Genomic DNA, 20,515 nt, shown 5'->3' on the forward strand with positions numbered 1-20,515 from the left:
CTTCCCAAAACATTCTGGTGGGGATGTAGAGAATTATAGATCAAATATGAATATGTCTGGCCTTGGGGTCCTTCAGTCATTGCTAAGTCACTGGGAGTTGGATGCCTTTGTCCAGAAGAAACCAAACTTTTTAGAGGGTCATTAATGAAGATGACAACGGGCTTATAGGCGACCCTTGTCCATTCGCGCTGCACACATGTACAGTAGATCATAATAATTTTATTATTTATACCCCGCCCATCTGGCTGGGTTTCCCCAGCTACTCTGGAGTGTCTAACCTGAGTCATGCCTCCTGGTGCCGCCCAAATCATTTCCCCAAAAGAAACTGTGCAACTGTCTTGAAAACTGAGTGGCATTGCACCCCACCCACCCAGTCCAGTTGCACATTCTATACATTTCTTCACAAGCATTGTTGTGATACACCACAGAGCAAAATGGAAGGGGTCACCACCGATCCGCTGCAACATTTTGCAATGTTGTTTTGTAATAGAGCTTCACAGCAGGTATGGGGAGCCCTTTTCAGCTTGAGAGGTGCATTCGCTTCGGGGGGCTCCATGCTGGTGGTGGGTGAGGCGAGAGTCAAAAGTGGGTGAAGCAATGAATGCAGATTTTACCTTTGTACAGGAGGCTAGTTTCTACACACACTCCTACCTATCCTCTAGCAAGGCAAGTGAAATATACTCGGAGTCGAGAGTGGATTTCCTGCTCTTTATTCAGCTCATAGTGGTGAGGAGGAATGGAAGTTCCCCCAGAATGTCTGCCTTATATACATTATTTACACAATGGGCCCCACGTGATTAGCTAATTCCGGGATTCTCCTGTAGGCCAATCAGGCTGCGGATTCCCTTCCACCTGGAGCTCCTGTGGGTGGCTCCTGTGGACCAATCAGACTGCTGCATTCTGGATCCTATTGTTCTAGGACCAATCAGACTGCTGCATTCTGGATCCTATTGTTCTAGGACCAATCAGACTGCTGCATTCTGGATCCTATTGTTCTAGGACCAATCAGACTGCTGCATTCTGGATCCTATTGTTCTAGGACCAATCAGACTGCTGCATTCTGGATCCTATTGTTCTAGGACCAATCAGACTGCTGCATTCTGAATCCTATTGTTCTAGGACCAGACTGCTGCATTCTGGATCCTATTCAACTCAGTACATAACAGCAAGGAAGGGTTCATTATTTCAAAGACACATCCCAGTCAAGCAGCAACAGTCAAGTGTGGTGCAAAATAGGGCCTATGAAGGATGTGGCTTGAGGAGAACATTCCAAGGGCCAGAAAGAGAGGCATGTAGGGCCACATTTGGCCTCTGAGCATGGGAGTTGCCATCCCTATTTTACATCTTCCAAGTTTGGAATGGGGGCCTTGGGCAAGGTGCCCCAAGTAGATCCCCTTCTCCCTCATCTCCAGGGCATTGATGCCCACTCACTTGCCCTCTCCCCCTGGCCCCAAATCTGCACCACCACCTGGAGGGAGAAAGCAAGACAAGTGGAGGCTGCCTTTGCTGCATCTGCTTGCTGCTAGTAGTCTTAGAGAGGTCAGGTAAACAGGCACTGAGGCAGGAAAGAGCAGCAAGCAGGCAACGGGAACACCGTAAGGGACCAGGAGAACCTGGAACAGCAGGACCAGGACACAAACTTGCAGAAAATGGGTGTTTGCTAAGTGATAGATTTAGATACCTCTGCACAAATTAATGTTTCAGAGGTCTCGTCCATGCTGTGCTTTGTTTGCCTTGTAAACAAAGTGTGTTTTTCATGCAGAGGGAGGAGAAGGAGTTCTGGGATTTTAGTACAAAAGGCTCCTCAACACCGCTGCCCATACCAGAAACAGGAGCCTCTAAAGTAGGAGTTATTAACCTTTTTGGACCAGTGGGCACATTTTGGATTTTGAGAGTGTTGTGGGCACAAAATGGTTGCCACAGGGAACATGGCAGAACACAAAATTAGAAACAACCACTCCTCGCAACCTTCCGTTTACCATGGGAAGTTAGCTGTGTCCTGCTGCTCCTGATTGTGAAGATCACACAATACTGATGGCATGCACACAGAAGGACGGTGTGCTGTCTAATAAAAACAGGAGGCATTCCTCAAAACCAGGAAAAATATACAAGGGGGCCACATCATACTCACACTAATTTCACAGAAGCGGCTTAGAAGGTACCTGCACATTTTGCCCCATAACTTTCTTTCTAGGAGGACAAGAGACTTTTATTTTTCAATTAGTATTCAGTCTGGGGCATTTGCCCAGGGGCAGCAATTAAGGCTTTTGTGGGCATCAGATTAGTGACCCCTACTCCAGAGTGTGGCAGTGTGCCCTCTGCAGTGGCATAGGCCTCGGCAGATGACCAATGACTCAATTATAAAGGGATTAGTGATGAGAAGCTAAAAAGTCGCTTCCCTCCCAAACTACCAGTCCTAAGCCAAGAGGGGAATGTCAACTCTGACCTTTTTTGCAGGCAGTTTGCTTCAAAGGGATACAGCAGGCTTGTCCACCATAACCCCAAATAGCCACCAAGGAAATTATTAAGTCATTGACCAATTCATTTATTTGGAATCTATAAACGAATGCTGCTCCATCAAACCCATTCTTAGTCTCCAACTGCAGCTGCTCCTTTTTCTTGGCTGCCAACTTTCTTTTTAGAAAGCAGCCGCTGTGTGCAAATAATAATAATAATAATAATAATAATAATAATAATAATAATAATAATAATAATAATGTAATCTCCTATTGACAGCCTTAGAAATCATACAATCGCTGAATCAAATTTCCAGGATACTAAGTACCTTCCCATGAAGCTAGGTCCTGCTTGTGGAGTTCCCAGTGGGGCATCTGGCTGACACTGTGACAACAGGATACTGGACTACATAGGCCTTTGGCCTGATCCAGCAGGGCTCTTCCGATGTTCTTAATGCTGCATATCCTTTCTGTTTCATGGTTTCATATGTAGCATATAAAGGTGCCTATCATTCCCTCTACACTAATAGCAAACTTAGCAGAAGCCACTGGCAAGCCTGAACTGAAATGTGAGGGAGCAAAAACTAATTTTAAAAATGCATTGTAACATCAGAGATCTTGAACATGTCCCAATGAGAAATGGTTCTCATGAACAGGCAGCTGAGTTCAGTTCTTTAACTATGACAACGGTGTCCAGTTCAGGAAGAAAAATTATTCATGTACAGAGCTAGGTTAAAAGGAGGCTAGTATCACAAAAATGTTTTCCTGATCAGTTTTGCTACCTGGTTTAATATTTGCAGAGGCCAGATCTTCCTGACAGGTCTTCCTGCAAGCCAAACTTTTCTTTGTTATGAAGCAGGGATGGCAAATCCTGTGACCTTTCAGGTGCTGCTGGATGGCCAACAGTCAGGGGTGATGGGCCACAGGTTCTCTATTCCGGTTTTTAAGAAAATAATTTTGTTATTCAAGGATCTTGATGAAGTGATTGGACTAAGCAGTAAAAAACTTGGCAGGCTAGATGCACTGTTCAGAACACCCAAGGACTGCACCCAAGCACTTGTGCACATCCACTGAAATGCAAACACACGCCACTAGGCTCTTACAAACTTCTGCTTGCACTCAATGGGAGGAAAGCCCTGGCCACTTCTTACACTACCGTGGTAAAGTAATCTCTTTGCAATCCATTGCTGCCACCCACTACTTCCCAACAGTACTTGAAATATCTGAACTAACCTTGAGGCTCCTTCTTGGTATTTTTAAACTGTAATTGTTAGCAGCCCTAATTTTCTTGAATGGTGGGCTATGCCCAAAATAAGCAACCTAAGAGTCATCTCCATGCTTGTTTTTAACCACTCAGCTAACCTTTCCCTTGGTGAAATAGACATGTATTGTCAAGTGATAACTGATGGTTGGGTTTTTGAAGTTGCTTTTTTTTTTTAAAAGAAACCTTTCAAAGATCCACTGTGCTGTGTTCAGGACTAGGGGCTAAGTCAGGGTGGTTTGGATTTCTATTTACTTGTGAACCAAAAAACTGTTTGTTTCAAATGGTCCCTATTCTCAATAATGCCAGTGAGTCTGAAGTTAAGCAGCTACAAAGGAAGGAAGTCTTCCCATGAAGCCAAGAGAAAGTTTCCCTATGTAGCATACATAGCCAAAATGAAGGAATGGGTTTCTGAGCAGTCAGTTTAAAATTCTAAATCAGACCACTGGTCTATCTAGTTTAGTACAATCTACAATGACTGGCTCCCCTGGGTTTCAGAATTTCCCAGCCCTACTTGGAGATGCCAGAGATAGCACCTGGGACCTTCTGCATGCAAAGCAGATGCTCTACTACTGAGCTATGACCATGTAGTGGTATGTGACATTTAGTAGGGAGTAATCACACTGTCCAAAGACAAAATAAAAAATTCCTTCCAGTAGCACCTTAAAGACCAACTAAGTTAGTTCTTGGTATGAGCTTTCGTGTGCATGCACACTTCTTCAGATACACAAAGAGTAAGATCACTTAATATCGCCAGTGTTTAAAAACATAGCCTTCACACACAAAATTCTGCATACTCTAACTCAGCTTCACTTTTGTTTTCAAGGTTCATAAAGTACTCAGAAACAGTAATCCTAAATGAACTTATGAAGGCGTACCTTCCAATGAACTTAAAGAGACTTTTGAGTAAACATGCTTAGAGCTAGCTTTGAGATGGTTAGCCATCTTAGTAGCCACTTAGAAATTTCAGAAGTTTCTTGCTGAAGGTATAATATAGTTGCCTTCTCCTGTTCTCCTTTGTAAAGTAGGCCAGATTTCCTCATTGTGCAGATGGTAGAAGGACTGAGGCTAAAAGATGACTATTTATCAAAGACCACCCAATAATTTCGCATTGTTAGAATCTAACAATGCCTAACAACTACACAAAATGAGCTACATCTTTGTTCTACATGCAAGAATTCCACCTGAACTGTAAAGGCAAATACGAAAAGGGTTTATTTCTTGTAAATAAGCTGTTAATCCTTACTTGGATGTGAAAGCAGTATGAAGGTTGCAAATATATACTCATGCCTCATGACTTTTTCCCAATAATTCAAACACCAAAAAGGAAAAGGGGGGGGAAGCTACCCATTATAGCTCAAGAATAAAGCTGATAGGTGAATCCAGAGTTTAAACTATGGTATTTTAAAATCATGGACATATCACAAAGACTTATTTCATGATACGGGGAACACTATGAGGCATGCATACTGGACATCTCCCAAAGGCACAAGTTCTAACAAACATAAAGCTTTTACTCAGGGAGCAAACTCTGGAATTCCTTCTAGGTTCTTGCAGACTCAGACAACTCCTTTACAGGAACCCATCAGGGTCCTTCCAGATGAAGGACGGAAAACATAGTGTCAACTTGGTTTTCAGCTCATTATTTAAGCTCCACCAGCTGGGATGCATACCATGCTACTTGCTCCCCATAGGTCAAGACAACTTTGCTTTAATATAGGCTTGGGAACTTTGTGGTCCTTCAGATATTGCTCAGTTACAACTCTCATCATCCCTGACTCTGACTGCTACCCATGCTGGCTGGGGTGGATGGGAGTTGGAGTCCAATAGCATCTGGAGGGCCTTCGATTCCCAATCCCTAGTTTAAGAAACACTTCAAACAAAATGCAAAGCACATCAATAAAGCTATGTGTCTGTGTCTCAGCATAAGGGAGGCGTCCAACAGAAAGAAAAAAGATGATGCATGGAATAACAAAAATTAGGTGATGGTTTTTATTAAGATTCAGTGCTTCCATAAAATAAATATGTTGTATAATATCAAACAGTCAGAAATAAAGCATGTAACAGAAAAAAGTTACACTCATGACAGTGCTGAATACTTTTAGAAATAATAAAGCATCTCCTTTCTTACAGGGTAGCCAGCTATTAAATAAAATGTACAGCTGACCTAAATGTACTGCAAGGGGTTGGAACCAATAAGACTGCAATAAAAGACCTTCATTCTTCTTTCTCTAGTTAGTATTCAGTACCCTCTCTCTCACCACTTCTGTACAAAACTCATTTAATTCCAATTATTGTTATGTCTAAATTCATTACAAAATTACACTGTATTGTGTTTTGGAGTTTCAACTGTTCAATCTCTAATGTTGGCATAGTATCCTTTGCACTAAGAATAATAAGTATTATTTTATTATTTATACCAAGCCCATCAGGCTGGGCTGCCGTACACTAAACATATTCAAGTAACACTTCAAGTAGAAGTAAAATATGTGCAAACCAGAGTCATAACCTAAAAATAAATTCCTGGGCAGCTGAGTCAGAGTGAGCTTGGGGGTGGGGAACAAACAGACAGGTTTTATAATTATCAGTAATCAAAACGGCCTTCATTAGACATATACACAAACAGGTTATTTTCTGTAGTGGGGAAAACAAACAGCCTTAAGGTCATATCTGATCTCCTGCAATGATTTTGCAAAGTTTTTTGCAGATAAAGTCGCTCAGATTCGGGAAGAGGTAGACTCCACCGTGGGAGCAGGGACGGGGCGGGAGAGTGCTAGAGTCCTGTCTAGTCAAGTTGCGTGGGATCAATTCTAATCTGTTACCTCCAAGGATGTGGACAGGCTGCTGGGATGAGTGAAACCAACCACCTGTTTCCTTGATCCTTGCCCATCCTGGCTCATAAAAGCTAGCTGGGAAGGGCTGGGTAATGGGCTTCACTGGGTGGTGAATTCTTCTCTCTGCGAGGGAGCCTTCCCAGACCCGCTGAAAGAGGCGGTTATCAAACCGCTTCTTAAAAAAACATCTTAAGACGCGGCCAATATGGCCAACTTTCACCAAGTCTCAAATCTTCCACTCTTGGGCAAGGTGATTGAGCAAGTGGTTGCTGAACAATTCAAAGCATGCCTGGAAGAAGCGGACCATTTGGATCCCTTCCAGTTGGGATTCAGGCCTCATCATGGGACTGAAACTGCCTTGGTCGTGCTGGTCGATGATCTCCAGCGGGCTGGGGACAAAGGTGAGCGCTGATTCCTGCTTCTGCTAGATCTCTCAGCGGCTTTCGATACCATCGACCATAACATCCTTCTGGACCGTCTAGAGGGGTTGGGAGCTGGGGACACAATATTATACAGTGGTTCCGCTCCTTCCTCCTGGGCCGTGTTCAGAAAGTGGTGGTGGGGGATGAGTGTTCAGATTCCATGGCTCGCACTTGTGCAGTGCCTCAGGGTTCTGTCCTCTCCCCCATGCTTTTCAACATCTACATGCAGCCGCTGAGAGAGATCATCAGGGGGTTTGGGCTGGGTGTTCATCAATATGAGGATGATACCCAGCTCTACCTATCTTTCAAATCAGAACCAGTGAAGGTGGTGAAGGTCCTGTGTGAGTGTCTGGAGGCACTTGGAGGATGGATGGCAGCCAAGAGATTGAGGTTGAATCCTTACAAGACAGGAGTACTGTTTTGGGGGGACTGGAGGCAGGCAGGTATGGAGGACTACCTGGTCCTGAATGGGGTAACTGTGCCCCTGAAGGACCAGGTGTGCAGCCTGGGAGTCATTTTGGACTCACTGCTGTCCATGGAGGTGCAGGTCAATTCTGTGTCCAGGGCAGCTGTCTACCAGCTCCATCTGGTACGTAGGCTGAGAATGTACCTGCCTACAGACTGTCTCGCCCAGCTTCCCCACTGGGACTACTGCAATGCGCTTATGTGGGGCTACCTTTGAAGGTGACCCGGAAACTACAAATAATCCAGAATGCGGCAGCTAGACTGGTGACTGGGAGCGGCCGCTGAGACCACATAACACTGGTCTTGAAAGAACTACATTGGCTCCCAGTACATTTCGGAGCACAATTCAGTGTTGGTACTGACCTTTAAAGCCCTAAACAGCCTTGGCCCAGTATACCTGAAGGAGCGTCTTCACCCCCATCGTTCTGCCCAGACACTGAGGGCCTTCTGGCGGTTCCCTCACTGTGAGAAGCCAAGTTACAGGGAATCAGGCAGAGGGCCTTCTTGGTAGTGACACCCGCCCTATAGAACACCTACCCACCAGATGTCACAGAGAACGACTACCAGACTTTTAGAAGACATCTGAAGGCAGTCCTATTTAGGAAAGCTTTTAATGTTTAATGGACTGTATTTTAATATGTTTTTGGAAGCCACCCAAAGTGGCTGGGGAAACCCAGCCATATGGGCTGGGTATAAATAAATTATTATTATTATTATTATTATTATTATTATTATTATTATTATTATTACTCAAGATTTAATATTTCTAGATGGAAAAGGAAAACTGAAACCATCAGATTGAGCCTTCAAAAAAACCACCAAAATGCAGGTTTGTTTGAAAATTGTTAGTATATGGAAACTGGTATATTTTCTCCTTTATTAGTATATACTCTTGCCACAAAAGAAAAAAGTTGAAACAACAAAAAACAACAACAAAAAACACACTCCATTTTAGAGCATGGTACTCATTCAAAGAAAAAAGAAAAAACCATTTTAAATTACATTTCAGGACATAATTTAAAAGCATTATAATTTGTGATCAGTAAGTGCACCATTATACAGGAGTAACATGCTCTGAGTGAAGATGTTCTACTATTTCAATAATCTGTCTTTATTAAAAAGACAAAAAAAAATCCTGTTAGGATACTACTCGAAACAGAAAAGCAATGTTGACTGTACTCCATTCAGCTTGCCTCAAGTTTCAAATTGGGAATATTCCAACAAGTAGCACCTGTTTGCCTCTTCATGATTGTGTTGCAGAAATGTTCAGCCATGATAATTTGCATAAGTCCTCCATTTTCTTTCTTTCTTTTTTAAAAAAGGCGAATTTTACAGTTTTCAGTGCTTTTAAAAATGATTTGATACTTTAGGTAAACTTGGTTCTGAGCAGCAAGGGGGTGGGGTTGGAGTATTTTCCTTTTCCTTCCACAAGTCAGAGCCTGGTTTAGTGTTGGCAGTAGGGACAAGTACCAATTGTTTGTATGTTATCAAGTCTCCAGAGTCTAAAAGATATTCCTTGAAAGCCTGCCACAGTGCCCAGTTTCTTGTTCTCCTGAGGGGCAGCACATGCTAACTCCAAGAGTGATTGCGGGAAGAGGAGGAACAAGAAAAGATGTCCCAATTTGTACCAATGAAGAACTTCAAGTAAAAAGAAATCCACTCTTGCTACATGCACCTTCCCTCATGTGAAAAGCCTCTCTGGTTATCAATGGGTGTAACAGCCGTTTTATCATTCATACAAAAAAACCAAAAAGAACACTGAAGCTGCTCCTTCATTCTTTCCTTGCATCCACGTTTAATAAGCCTCTTTCTTTTCTTTTTTTAAAAAAGGGATTATGGTTCTGCTCATTTCATTCCCAAACCAGAGAGAGGGTGAGGAAACTCATTTCTCCCCAGCGATGAAATCTACAATAGTCTCCCACTGAACTGTAATGTCATTTGTGAGTTTGAGTCTTCTTTGGCACTACAGGTTGTTTGGGCTGCCACAGATGGTTGTGAATCGTCAGAGCATCTACACAGGCAGACATGGTTTTGGCTGGAATGATATTAAATTGCTTCCTGTCCGAGCTATATTTATAAAGCTTGTCAATCATTTTCTTAGTGATGCTCTTTGGCCCTGTTCCTGTCAGCTTGTGGATTTCTTCTGTTTCAGGATTGAAACAATAAAGTGCTCTGAACTGGCAGCCAGCATCACGGAACAAAATAATGTAGTGCTTGGCATCACATTTCTTGAGCTCCTAGAGGTGAAAGAGAAAAATTCTGAGAGCAATGACCACAGGAAATCAAAGACTGCTAAATGAGCCCAGCACACTGCTGGCAATGTCTAACGTACCCAAGATGAAGGTCAGGAAATGCCGTATTTTTCACTCTATAGGACGCACTTTTCCCCTCCTAAAAAGCAAGGGGAAATGTGTGTGCGTCCTATGGAGCGAATGCAGGGGGGTGGCAGGCAGGAAAAGCCCCCAAGAGCCGCACAAAAGCTCTGTGCGCTCTTGCGGGCTTTTCCCCAGGAGGGAGAAGGGACTGACTGGCCGCATCAGTCCCTTCTCCCACCTCATAGAAAAGCCCACAGGAGCCATGCACCCTTTAAAGAGTGTGCGGCTTTTGCAAGAGGTGAGGGAATTCCCCCACCTCCCAGAAAAGCCAGGAGAAGCCGCGCAGCCCCTTTAAAGAGCGTGCGGCTTCTTCCGGTTTTGCGGGAGGTAGGGGAATTCCCCTACCTCCCAGAAAAGCCAGAAGCTGTGCACTCTTTAAAGGGGTTGTGTGGCTTCTGCGGGCTTTTGCGAGAGGTGAGGGAATCCCCCCACCTCCCAGAAAAGCCAGGAAAAGACATGCAGCCCTTTTAAAAAGCGCGCGGCTTCTGCTGGTTTTGCAGGAGGTGGGGGAATTTCCCCACCTCCTAGAAAATCCAGCAGAAACAGTGCAGCCCCTTTAAAGAGTGCACAGCTTCTGTGGGAGGTGGGGGAATTTCCCCACCTCCCGCAAAAGCGGGAAGAAGGTCTGGGAGAAGCGGACAGGCTGCCTGCAGCCTGTCCGCTGCTCCCAGAGCTGGGGGTGTGTGTGTCATATTTTCCCCCCTTGATTTCCCCCTCTGAAAACTAGGTGCGTCCTATGGTCAGGTGCGCCCTATGGAGCGAAAAATACGGTACATTTGGTACTTCTAAATTGCAGTGCCACAATGACCTGGTTTGCACAGCACTAAGCTATGATTCTTTTAAACAAGTCATGAGTTAACCACAAGTTGTGCCACAATTGATAAAACAAACACTGGCTTTTTCCTCCCAAGTCTGCTGTATTTTCTTGCCTCATGCTTTTGTAGTTTGGTGAGTTTCTGGAGTGGAGTGGCCAAACAAACCGAGTACTGGATTCAATGTAACACCAAGCCATAGTTAAATTAAAGTCTGAAAACCAACAACAAACATGGCTTCAATGGTTTGTTGGTAGTAAGTCAACAATGGGGAACTTCCCATCTTCCCTGACCATTGGTCATGCAAGTTGGGGCTGAAGAGAGCAAAGGCAGATCTGGTTTGGTTACACTGGGCATGGAGCTTCTGGGGTGTTGCATCAGGCACCACAACTAAGACATCCAAAGGAAAGCAAGAGGTGGAGGGGATGTGTGCCAGATTTTGGCATCACACAGGGCACCACTGAAATTTGAGATACCAAGATCTGCCACTGATGAGTTTGAATTTTCAGTTTGAGCAGCATCTATTTGTAAGGCCAGAGATTCCTCATCCTTGCAGTAAACAATCTATAAGTTGCTGGTCAAACCTTACACATAAAACACTAAGCTATTATTTAAGAAACATATAAGCCACAGTTTAATAAACCAGTTTAGTATTATGCATAAACCAGTCTCTTATGATTTAAGCTTGACTTGCAATACACACTAGCAAGCTGGCCACTCAAGGGCTTTCCATATGAAGTCATCCACACTGCAAATGCACTGTGTCCCAGGGATCAGGGTTATTCAATATGGGACAGTAACAAAGTAAAAAAAAAAAAAGCAATTTTTTTAAAACCAATGCTAACAGTGCATGTTAAAAGAGTTGCATTAATACTTAAAATTATATTTAATATATTATTAGTGTTTGTACTGTTATGTTTGGAAGACATCAAACAATGGGCATGGAAATCAAGGTATACAGCAACTGACCAATTCCAAAACTCTTGTTCTCAGAGATACTTGCCTCCAGTATAGAATTCTTGTGAGGCTCATTCACTTTTCCAGCAAGACAGCAGTGGGAAATAGCATTGTGGATAATTGATTTGTTTGACTTGCCACAGGGCTCTTTAAACATCTTTGGACCTAATAAAACATAAATTTTAAACAAGTGGTTTGATAACTCAGCTAAAATGAAAGTCTCATGTGTCTTTATCAGTGTTGCGAACTATCTTGAGCAACTATGAAAAGGCAGATTTTTTTAAAAAAAACCTTAAATAAGTAAGAAATTTCTTCCTTATTTCACTAGCAATATTTAAAAAAGCAAATTTGCAAGTTTGCAAAGCTTCTACATCCCATGATAAAAGTCCAATAAAACAGGATTGTATCCAGCGTTAGCCCTACTCAGAGTCGACCCATTAAAATTGATGGACATCAATAAGGTTCATTAATTACAATGAGTCTACTCTGAGAAGAACTAGATGGATCAGTGGTCTGACTGTTTCAAAGCAGCTTCCTGCTGTATGTTCAGAGGCATGAGACCACAGAATGAAGACTGCACTGTACTGTTCCACATACTGGCAACCAGACTTATATAATCCTGATCATTAATTACACAGGTACAGATAAAATGTATTAGGTTTACCAGTGTATTCTGCTACTGATGCAACTGAAGAGGCTGCTGAGGTGCTTTCCCAGTCTCTCTCCATGTTTCGACTTGGGTTCCTGCTCAATATGGGCAAGGTTTCCATTGATTTCACTCTGTCAGAAGAATCAGAAGAACATGCGCAGTGTGTTCATAGCTACCAGATTATTTGGGGGGAAAGCAAGTGTGTCCAATTTTCCATCTCCCCACATTTTGTGCGCGCGCGCGCTCTCTCTCTCTCTCTCTCAGAAAAGAGATGTGCTTCAGAGGGTTAGCCATGCTAAGTTGCTTAAGTTGCTTTATTAAAAAAACATAGTATCTGCAACTAACAAATTATTTTAGAATATTTCTTGCGGGCTAGAGCATGCTTTGTCAGAAGCATGAAATGGTCTCTTAAATTGGTGTGTGTGTAGAAAGACAAACACACACACAGAGACATATACATATACATATACATACACACACACACACACACACACACACACATAATGGAGCACCCACACGTCCACAAAAAAGCAAGGGAGTGCTTATGTGTGTGTCACAATTTTATGGGGAGAGTCCATGAATAAATAAGCCCATCAAGAGTTAGCTGTAACAAACTCTCCATTAGTGGACAATGATCATAATTGCAAAATTAGCAGTTAACACCTGAAATGAGACAATTATTTCCAATGGATTGAGAGCCTATAGGTGGACCCATATCGCCATCAGTCTCCAGCAGCATGGCAATTGTTAAGGATAATGGGAGTTGTAATCCAACCACATTTGGAGCTCAAACGTTTCCCATCCCAGTTCTACCCCTATTTGCTTGTTAATCTTGTATACAGTACCCATGACACTGACAATTTATTTATAAAAAAAATCCTTCCAGTAGCACCTTAAAGACCAACTAAGTTAGTTCTTGGTATGAGCTTTCGTGTGCATGCACACTTCTTCAGATACCTGAAGAAATTTATTTATATTACCCCAATGACTATTTCTCATTCACTAATAGTGAGTACTTTAAAAGTAGTGCGCCATTACAATTTCTTGACAGTCACTACTACACTATTGTTACCTAAAAGTTGCAATTATCTCTATTTTGCAGAGAGTTCATGGCCACTATTGAAGGCTGGATGTGGCATCTGGGCAATGTTCCCCACCCCAAAGTATGTTTCAACATCAGAATCCTAAATCTTTATGCTTTCTCTTACCGTTTGGAAGGTGCGCCACCAGAATTAACACTTTCAGGTTCGGTTGTCGTTGCAGATGCCAAAGACAGGCTAGACCCCGACTGAGCACTACTTAGATTATCAGCTGGCAAAAGAAAAAGGGTGTTACACAATGAAAAAAGTTACTTTATTATACTGTTATAGGAACCAAAATGAGTGCTGCTGCTTACGGATAGAAGAACACTTTCTTTCCAAGTTGCTATAGGATTCTTCCTGATGAACAGATATTGGCCTAGGCTGCTTGGGCTTGGGCTTGGGCTTCCCACGGCCTTGTTCTTCCAAGTTTTGCTGGTGCTTTCTTCTCAGGTGTTCTTGTTTGATGAGCTCTCTCCGGGCTTTCTCTTCTTCCTTCCGTATGCGGTCTTCTTCAGCTTTTCGACTAAAAAGGCAAAGGGCAGCCTTCAAATCCCATCATTACCAATTTCTCAAGTGAGAACATAAAAGCATGAAGTACTCATCTATATACTGTGTGGCAAGACATTGAATTTACCGGGCTTCATCTCTCTTTTGTTCAGCCTCTGCCTCAAACTGGAGTTTTCTAAGGCGTGTCTCTTCAGCTTTGCGCTGCTGCTTTAAGAGGAAAGCGGCACGTTTCTTTGCAAGCTCATCTTCTGCTTTCTGCCCATCCTGTCAAATTAAAATTCAAATGAGAAGTTGTGTTTTTGCAGCGTGGGGTATAGAAATAGCAAACGCTGTATGAGGCTATGAAGAAAATCTCATGACTTCCATCTGAGCACAGAAACATATTTTTTTTTGGCTGCTCTAACGATGGAGCTGCCATTTTCCATATTTGCAACAAATATCAGCCCTCTTGCTAAGCTCACAGACTCTGCAGTGTATGACCCCAGGACAGTTAATTGAAGGTAGTGATTTCAGCAACATCTCCAAAGCTAAGCCGGTCTGGAATCTGGTCAGTGCTTGGCTAAGAAAGCAGCTTGGAGTCCTCTATTTGGAGTCCCATTAAAGAACAAGATACATATAAACATACACATATCATCATCATCATCAAAGTTATTATCTGCCCTTCAACAGCAAGTTCCTGAGCAGGTTATAACAACTGATAATTTAAAACAGCTAAAACAGATTACAATCACGGGAATAGATGGGCCCTGAAAACAGAAAATAAAATAATCCCACTGAATATCATTGACACTGTGAAGCAAGCATCCAGGCACTCTCTATTGCCTTTTCATGGCATTGTGTTTTTGTTAAATGCTTTTGATTGATTTGTTACAAAAATAAGAAAAGTGCCAACGAAAAGCAAGAAAACAAAGAATAAAAAATGTAAACTATAAAAAGTCACAGACTGAAAGGACAAAAAAAAAAAGGAACAAAGATGCAGTGCCAAAGGGATAATAAAGTATTAAGTATTAACTCAAACAAAGATATATAAAAATAAAAGTATTCACCTGTGAGTTTTATTATTATTGAGAAATTATTAAAAAAGGACCCCTGACAGTTAAGTCCAGTCGCAAATGACTCTGGGGTTGCGGAGTTCATCTCGCTTTATTGGCCGAGGGAAACTGACATTTGTCCGCAGACAGTTTTTCTGGGTCATGTGGCCAGCATGACTAAGCCGCTTCTGGTGAACCAGAGCAGCGCACGGAAACACCGTTTACCTTCCCGCCAGAGCGGTACCTATTTATCTACTTGCACTTGGACGTGCTTTCGAACTGCTAGGTTGGCAGGAGCAGAGACCGAGCAACAGGAGCTCACCCTGTAATAGAAGTTCTATGTAATCTTAAACGAGACAGGTGTTTGCATATACTGCACTGAGTGATCTTTTCGTTATCAAACATATGTAATGAAAGAACACTAAGGGAATTACAAACCATCATAAGGGAGCATGTAGCATACAGACTCCACAAGTATGCAGAAAATGCCACCACAGGGAGAATGAGGTTGCAAAACTGTTGCCAGTCAGTTGGAGCTGATACAGTGAAAGGGAAAAATTACACAACTGCCTAATGCCATGGCTGGCACAGCTCAGCAGGACTTGGGGTGGGTGATGAATCCACTGCTGCATTCCCCTGACCCCATGTAGGATTGTCCAGCAGTACCTGTCACTATAAACTACCCTAAGATCTTCAGATAAAGAATGGCATATAAATGACGATAATGATAATAATACATGTTGCCAGGTAGTGCCTGTTAGCAAAAAGCAACATATAATGGTCTTTCCTCTCATGCAGGTAAGTATCCCATTGACAACAGAGGGTACAGCTGACCACCCTTGTTGCAACTTATTTCTGAGCTGCCAAATTGACTGTTGCACCTTTGCTTCAACCACATTTGCCAGAATATCTACGCACAGAGAGAGAGAGAGAGATTAAGGGATGCCAACACACTAAGCATTAAATTATTATGCTATTAAAAAAAAAAATCTAACTATGCATGATGCTCCCACCCACATCACCAAACCCAACACATGTAATATAGGGGTGTACAAAATGAACTATTCAGCCCACCCCAATTAAAAGCAAGTGTTAAGGAGAGATTACTGCTGTACCAAATAATCAGGGATTCAACAACACTATCTTGTTCTTACCTTAAAGAAAAAACTAACTCCTGACTTCTGATCAATTTCACCAGTCAGGTATGTGGAGTTGTCTTGGCTTTCAGCTTCTCCTCCTTCATCTGGGGCTTTTAAATCAGACAGGTCTACTTCAATAAGGCTACCTTTGCTTCTCGTGGACTCCTCTGTTGGGACGTTCTCTTTCCCTGAGCTATCACAAGAAGCACAGCTAATGTCTTCTATGTTACTATTCACATCTTTGAGAGCCTCAGAGAGGATATTTGTGTCTTTGGAAGTGGACAGGGTAAATCCTGCTCGCTGTTTCTCTCTAGTGCCGTCCAGGTCAAAATTATTTTCGACAGTAGCTTCAGGCGGGGTCTTGGATGAATTGTTTGATGGAAACTGCCTTAAGTGTGGCGAGGTGTCAGTGCTAGGAGTCAGGGTTTTGATGCGCATCATGGCTTGCTGACGCTCCTTACCCTCTTTCAGTTCAGATGGTCTCCCTGAGTGAGGACTCCAACCTTGACTGAGACATGGTGGCTTAGGGAGACTACTCATGTCAGTAGGAGACAGAGGTTCGACAAAATGAACTGGTGCCTTTATCTTTTGGTCCTGAGAGACACCTCTCAGTGACGATACTGTTGGCTGTTTCATGAGAAGCTCTTGTTGCCGAGAAATCTTCAGGATATCTTGCCGGAGGGCACTGATCACTTCATTTAGTTTCTCAATGGGGAGATCACATTCAGCAGATTCGATGTTCTCTTCTAGAAGTGCAGCAGAAATCATTTTGCTTTTCTCTATTTCATGTATAGTGGGTTCCTTTAGATTGTTTTCCTCAACAAAAGCAACAGTTTCTTGGGCCTTTACTTTGGGCACTTCAAGAGCATCAAGAGTCTCTTCATCCCCCTCCTCTCTCATGAAGACGGAATCAGATTCAGAGCTCAAAGTAGCATCCACGCCTTCCCCATTGTGTCTTGAATACTCCTTCGTGAAGTGCTCTGGCTTTAGTGGAGAAACTTCAGCCCCTTTCCCTTTCTTCACCACACCCAAGAATGCTGCCTTGCCCAGTTTTAACCGCTGCCTGGCCGACAACACCTCCTTCTTCTTCTTCTGAGCCTCTATCACTCTCCGCTTCTCCTCCAGCTGCATATGAAGCTGCACCAGTTCCGAAGCCAGCAGGTTAACATTATCTTTGTTCTGCCTGTTGGGGCTTTGCTCCCTCTTCTGCTTCCATGTGGTTAACAGGGCTGGACAACACTCTGATCCATCTGGCGTGGTCTTCTGTGAGCTGCTTGTGCTGGATTTTGTTTCATAGTTGTTCAATCTCTGAAACTTCCGTTCAGCAAAGTTAGTCATTCTGGCACTCCCACTGGTCACGGATGAGCTGCTTATCTGAGAAACAGTACTTAGGCATGGACTTGAACGTCCACTGGCATCATCTTTATCTTCATGTTCCTTAACCTTCATGTCTTCTTGCAGCTTTGCTGATTCCTCTTCTCCTATATACTTGGCAATTATTGGATGATCGTCTGACACTAAATCTTGTTCGACTTCCTCCATATCCAGAATGTCTGAATCAGAATCTTGCCTGATCATTGTCCATGAGGTGTCTGCAATGCGAGAATTTGGACTTTTCATGTAGCCAACATTTGTACTGCAAGCCAAATCCTCGTGTGCTTTGGTGGAGGACTGTTCTAGAGATAAAGTATCTAAGCTACTAACTGCCTGGGGATGGAAGGGCTCTCCTCTGACTTCTGAGTGCACCGACGGATCTGCCATGCTGGAACCAGCAACTGCTGATAATTCAGAACTAGAAGTTGCAGCAAAAGTTCTGCTGAGGATGTGATCTGCATGATTATTATTGACTTTCTTACGGACTAAAGCCATGGGCCCCTCACTCACTCTCTTTGATACAAAGCCTCTCTTCTTTCCTTCCCCACATTCATCCTCCTTATTGATTGATTGTTTTTCCTTTGCTGGTCGCAGAATAGCAGGCATTAAAGGCTCAAGGAAAAAGCTATCTGTCTTGCTTTTGGAGGCTTCGCTTTGTGATTTCTGAGCCCATGCGGTTGCAACTTGACTAGGTGATCTAGCTGGCACATTCTGAAGTTCCAGGTTGCTATGGTTCAGTGTAGCATCTGGGCAGATTACTGCGATCAATTCTTCATCCTCATCCTCATCCTCTATTTCTACATTGTTCAGCAAACTTTTCCCATCAGTTTTCACTGGTGCAGACTGAGGCTGCTGTTTTGGAGTGATGTTGACAATGTTTGATGCTAGGCTGTCCTTGCTGATTGACCGAGCCAAGCTAATGCTATCACCAGAACTGGGGTCTGCATCACTGCTTGCAGCATAATGAAGTGCGAATGGTGTTGGCTGAGAAACAGGTCTAGAAGTAACAAAATGTCCATTAGAACTGATAAGGGTACTTTAGCAGAAATTGCCCACCTACCTATGGAATTCACATGAATTTGTGCAATTCATTGAATTTTGGCCTTCATAAGAATCAGAAATTCAAGGAAAAGAATCAGAGCTGACTAATTCTAAAGACATTCATTATCATAATATGCTAATATCCAAAGAACTTCTTTACACATTGGTATTCAAATAGATAGAATCCAACCATTATTTGAGGCAGGACATTATTATTTCCATTTTACAGACTGGAAAGAAGATTCTATGCACTTCCCCATCACAGAAACCAAGGCACAAAACTCTTTCATGACCAGGTTCAACACCTAACCACTGGATCAACAGTAGATTGCTGCATTTTTATCAGGCCATAATACTACGCTATCTGCATGAACACTATTATCAACATTTTTACCAATAAAGTCATACCACATGTCAACAGCATGCAAAGATATTAAGGTGCCTTTCCCATACAATATCATCCAGTATATATTACCTTTGCTTCTTCTCTGGCCATGCAAGGATTGACTCCCGTGGCTGCCCATCTACTTTTGTCAATGAATTAGAACGATGCCGTTGATCTACAAATATATATATAGATATATATAAAGGATGTTGGACAACTTTTCAAACACTCTTGATTTTAATTATTTTACACTTTTACATTATTATTACAGAATGTCCTCTTAACAAGATTTCACCATTAGAGGGCAGTATAAAACTGCTGTCATATATAGCATAGCTCAAAATTGTTGCACTATTATGACAAGTACACATGTTTTTAAGCCTAGATATTGTGAGTTGCTGATTGGCATTGAAAACTCATTAATCTAAGTGGAACTCAATTCCAAATAACCATGCTTAGGACTGAAGCCTCAGTAGTAGTTGGTAGGGGGAATTCTTGATATAAAATGGCCAAGTACAGCTGCAGCCAGAGTTTCTCTACCTTATACATATGCATAGTATGAGTAGAACTGTGAAGGTCAGAAGATTGTTCCACATCAGCCCAAGCAACACCACAAAAGGCATTCACTATCAAAGTTATTTTCTCTGCAAATGGTGCTTAGATTAACCAAAACTGCTCATCCTTCCCCTACCAAAATACTCACAGCAACATCCAACAATCTAGAGCAACAGCTTCAAAAGTTTGTTGTAACCACAAGGTACCCTGTCTGGCTTGGGAGAAGGAATAGAGTTCTCAATGATTGAATCACACGGGTGGGAGGGAAAGGAAAGGAAAGGAAACTTAAGTCAGGGCCCACTACTATCTCCACCTCTTTCCTTTCTCACAAGTGAGATTAAACTAGCCACACTATTGTCTGACCCAGCTGCAGTTCCAGAGACTCAGAGACCTGGTGGGGCAAACTCAGCTGCAGTGTGTTCTTAATCCTAACCCTGATCTTTCAGTAATAGGAGCTTTCTAGTGTCAACTTCAGAGGGACCAAATACCCAAAACTGTGTTCTGTGCTGTGGCTATTACTTTTGCATCAAGTTGTTCACAAGCAGGGGTGTCAACTTGAATAAATTATTGGGGGGTCCAGGTAAGCCCCACCTTGCATAACTGATCACATGATGTGGTGCAAGTACACCATTTGAATAGAAATGCCCATCAACTATGGGGGGGCCAAAGCCCCCTCAGCCCCTAGGAGTTGGCTCCTATGTTCACAAGAGAAATAGGTGCCTACCTGAACTGTCCTCCCCCTGCAGGGACTTCTGTTGTTTTTGTCTCAAAGGCAGCAATGGATGGGATGGGCTGAAGGCAGGGTTTCCTTTTCCGCTATTGTTAAAACACATACACACACACACACACACACAATTAATGAGAGGTTTTTTTGCAAGAGAAAAAACAAAACAATAGGAAAAACACACATTACTACACAACACCCATCATCCCCCCCGCCCAGAAATGCCAAAACAAAGTAAAAAAATTAAGCCAGTCAACAAGAGTGACTCACAACACAAAATTGTACCAGCTATCTGAAATTAAGAGGCTATGCTTAAGCCAATGAACTACATTCTTAAAAGGAAACCATATTTAAAAGAAAAGAAAAAACAGAAGGAAAAGCAGGAAGGAAGGAGTAAAGAGAAGAGTGAATAATGAGACTTAAGTCTCAAGAGCCCTTTACAGAAC

The 20,515-nt window shown here is 42.7% G+C and overlaps 1 protein-coding gene across 6 annotated transcripts in view; it reads right to left on the bottom strand.

The window, feature by feature from the left end:
• Positions 1 to 5,695: 5,695 nt before the first annotated feature.
• Positions 5,696 to 20,515, bottom strand: part of CAMSAP1 (calmodulin regulated spectrin associated protein 1) — a 43,608-nt gene continuing 28,788 nt past the window's right edge. For all 6 annotated transcript variants that reach the window (XM_083485701.1, XM_083485699.1, XM_083485703.1 and 3 more), the window contains 9 exons: positions 20,070 to 20,161; positions 18,881 to 18,965; positions 16,006 to 18,361; positions 13,948 to 14,084; positions 13,628 to 13,836; positions 13,440 to 13,542; positions 12,247 to 12,362; positions 11,629 to 11,747; positions 5,696 to 9,675 (listed from right to left, as the gene is read on the bottom strand). In XM_083485701.1, the coding sequence (XP_083341827.1) occupies positions 9,373 to 9,675; positions 11,629 to 11,747; positions 12,247 to 12,362; positions 13,440 to 13,542; positions 13,628 to 13,836; positions 13,948 to 14,084; positions 16,006 to 18,361; positions 18,881 to 18,965; positions 20,070 to 20,161 (3,520 nt within the window). In that variant the 3' untranslated portion in view covers positions 5,696 to 9,372. The remainder of the gene's footprint in view (positions 9,676 to 11,628; positions 11,748 to 12,246; positions 12,363 to 13,439; positions 13,543 to 13,627; positions 13,837 to 13,947; positions 14,085 to 16,005; positions 18,362 to 18,880; positions 18,966 to 20,069; positions 20,162 to 20,515) is intronic.

Source organism: Podarcis liolepis, assembly GCF_965112155.1.
Source record: "Podarcis liolepis genome assembly, chromosome: Z".
In the NCBI taxonomy this organism is placed as follows: domain Eukaryota; kingdom Metazoa; phylum Chordata; class Lepidosauria; order Squamata; family Lacertidae; genus Podarcis; species Podarcis liolepis.